The sequence below is a fragment of the Gekko japonicus genome, unplaced genomic scaffold (genome assembly GCF_001447785.1).
Source record: "Gekko japonicus isolate JY-2015 unplaced genomic scaffold, Gekko_japonicus_V1.1 scaffold1369, whole genome shotgun sequence".
NCBI classification, from domain to species: Eukaryota; Metazoa; Chordata; class Lepidosauria; order Squamata; family Gekkonidae; genus Gekko; species Gekko japonicus.
In genome coordinates, this window is record NW_015161439.1 from 1 (window position 1) to 3,301 (window position 3,301).

The following is a 3,301-nucleotide window of genomic DNA, read 5'->3' on the forward strand; positions in this document are numbered from 1 at the left end:
GTTGCATCCTTCAAACTCAAGTTCTCAGCTACTTCTAAATTCCTGGTGTAACTGCAAGGGATAGGATTCCACCTATTAAGCATTAAATTGCAGTTGTATACCCTGAGAAAAGGCGGGCTACAGCTAAATTAAGAATAAGGTAGAGGTCTTTGGCAGATAAGGCTGGCACTCTACATATCTACTAACAAGAACTGAACAGGTGTGTTAGAGTATTGCTTCCTTTGTTTTTTGCTGAACAACATAAATACACCAGCTCTAGCCATTACCTATGAAATGTACTGAATATAAATCCTTCAGCAAGTCAGTCTTCCTACCAGATCTTCCCTTCACAGGGTTGGTTGTGAGGATGTTGGACAAATGCACATGGCCTGCCTCTGAAGTGAGCAGGACACAGATAAAGGCAATTAAATATTGTCCACCTGGGTAATACAAACTGAATTTATAGATCAAGATGGGTTGGTCTGTCTGTAGCAGTAGAACATAAGAACATAAGAACATAAGAGACGCCAATGTTGGATCAGGCCAAAGGCCCATCCAGTCCAACACTCTGTGTCACACAGTGGCCAGAAATACCAGTGCCATCAGGAGGTCCAGCAGTGGGGCCAGGACATTAGAAGCCCTCCCACTGTTGACCCCCCCCAAGCACCAAGAAGACAGAGCATCACTTGCCCCAGAGCCCCTAGCTATACCTTGTGGCTAATAGCCACTGATGGACCTCTGCTCCATATGCTTATCTAATTCCCTTTTGAAGCCATCCATGCTTGTAGCACCCACCACTTCCTGTGGCAGTGAATTCCAAGTGTTAATCACTCTTTGGGTGAAGAAGGACGTCCTCGCCTGGCCGGATTGGCCCATCGCAGGCTTCTTAATGCCGAAGAGATCTTTCCAGGCTTCTGAGCTGGACAGTCCGTTTCGCCGGCTAACACCTCCCCCCACCGGAGGGGTTCAATGTGCCCACCCTCTCTAAGGAGTGGTAACCATTTTATCTACTCGCCGAAGCTTTCGAACCGCTGGGTGGATGGCGAGCTGGGGACAAGGCTGGTAGCTCACACCAGCGTGGGGCTAGAACTGACAGCAGTTCTGTTCAGTTCAGATGTTACTGTAACCAGAGGATAAATCCTATGTGCCACCGCTCCCCGTCATTTTGTGAGTCTCTGCTCACTTCTTCAGGTACAGCTAGAACGGGAGTCCATCTGTCCTATTTATGGACTCTCATTCTATCTGCCTCTGAAGAAGTGAGCAGTGACTCACGAAAGCTCATACCCCGCCATGTATTTCATTAGTCTTTAAAGTGCTACTGGACTCTGGCTCTTTTCTACTGAATTAAGTATAACTTTTAATAAGCACAAGTCAGTCCTGGATTTCAAAAATGCAGTTAATGCCTCTCTGCTTCCCACTTTCCTAGGCTACAACAGTAGCTGCATATCAAACAGGAACATTAAGCAGTTTGGTTCCTGGGTAAAAGGGGGAAGGGGGAATTGTAGCCACTCAACTAAGAATAGTACTGGAATGTGTAGGCACAGTGTTGCAAGCTGCAGAAAATCACCTACCTAGAACACAGAGCAAGTCCTCAACAAGAGCTTGAAACGCTGGGAAAAAGTCCTCATAGTCTTCCAATTTGTTGATAATGCTGAAGAATATCAATTATACCAAACATTCATTCTTTTGGAAGTTTTCTCTTTGAACAAGCCAACTGAGCTCTCCTATATTTTCCAGGCTTCAAACTTTTGAGCTACTCCTTAGAAGAATCTCTTCTATGTAACTGCATTTAGCAGGTGTCCCAGATTAATTTATTTCAAATGACATTTCTTCAGCATGGGTGTGCCACATTTTGTAACTAGAGGGAAATCTGCTTCTTCCCCAGCCTAAATGTACCCGTTGCCCCTGCAGTCACTCTATAGTGAGGCCACATGTATCTGGCAGTAAGAAATAGTACAAATGCAACTACCACACCATTGGAAGTAGAAGATTTTAAAAACAGGCTACATACTACTACCTTGCTGTATCGCTATATCATATTGGTAAGTTAAGTTAAGTAGCCCTTATTGGCATAGAAAAAAATTGATACAAGTAAATACAGTTTAAAAGGTAAGTTAAAACCACAACATACATATACATCAGTGTAAATATAGGATTATTTCTGTCGGATCCCTTGGCATACCTTTGTAACAGAGTTAACAAACTTAGCCACCTTCTCGGTGACATTAGAGGAGAAATCGTTCAAAAGTCTATAGACCTTGAATGCATCAGAACAGTCCCTCATCCTAACTAGAACAGAATGTAAATGCATATAACGTGAATCTGTATACAGGTGACAATAGAGAAGAACATGAATGATGGACTCCACACATTTTTTATTGCAAGGGCAGTATCTGGCTGAGTAGGCTATCTTATTGAATCTGCCATAAAAAATAGCAGAAGGCATGGCATTACATCTGGCAAGGGAGAATGCTCTGTGCTGCTGTGGCACCTACAAAGAAGATAGATAGGGGGCCATTTCCCCAGTAATATGGGGAATCTCAAGACTTGGCGGGGAGCAGGTTTTGTTGGCCTGACTGAATAACTTCTGGCATTCAATGTCCAGCATTCTGTTTTTAATTTGATGAAATGCAGCAGTGAAAGTCAGCATAGACAGTGATTCTATACATAAACCCGTTGCTTTAATTTTCCCCTCAATATATGCTGCACATATTGGATTCAGAGAGCATTTGAGAGATAAAGCTCCCAGGTTCCAGATTGTAATGCAAGCATAGCCAGAATTTGACAGTCATAAGCCATGCACTAGTTTCGATTACAGAGATGCCAGTTTCCAAGCATATAACTGCATATGAAACACATTTTGGCGTACCCAAAATTTTTCGCAGGAATTTGGATTGGGTCCGTTCAGTAGCACATTCAAAGGCTCTAATCCAAATCAGGATGCCATATAATAATTGTGAGGTCACTTTGGCCTTGAAAATTTTTGTGGCAGCTGGCACAAATTGGTTACCTCTGCCATAAAAAAAGTGTTATAGCCGATGCACTAATGTTAGCTGATGTCACTGCATACTTACGGTGGGTAGACCAAGTCGTATTATATTGAAAATAAATACCTAAATATTTAAAATGTTTGACTTGCTCTTTCTCTTCTCCAGCAATGACCCAATTGTAAAACTCATTAGCATAACTTATTTGCGTATGCCACACTCCCTGACATCACGGGAAGTGTGTCAGAAGGCAACACCCACCGCTCAGGCTCCACTGGACTCTTTTGGATTGCTAGCTATTGGGGAGGGGGGAACGTGCAGATCTGTCCTCACAG

The 3,301-nt window shown here is 43.2% G+C and overlaps 1 protein-coding gene across 1 annotated transcript in view; it reads right to left on the reverse strand.

The window, feature by feature from the left end:
• Window positions 1-1,473: 1,473 nt before the first annotated feature.
• The window catches only part of CEP70 (centrosomal protein 70kDa), a 30,154-nt gene continuing 28,326 nt past the window's right edge, over window positions 1,474-3,301 (reverse strand). The window contains exon 16 of the mRNA XM_015429014.1: window positions 1,474-1,630. Coding sequence (XP_015284500.1) covers window positions 1,543-1,630 — 88 coding nt within the window. The 3' untranslated portion in view covers window positions 1,474-1,542. The remainder of the gene's footprint in view (window positions 1,631-3,301) is intronic.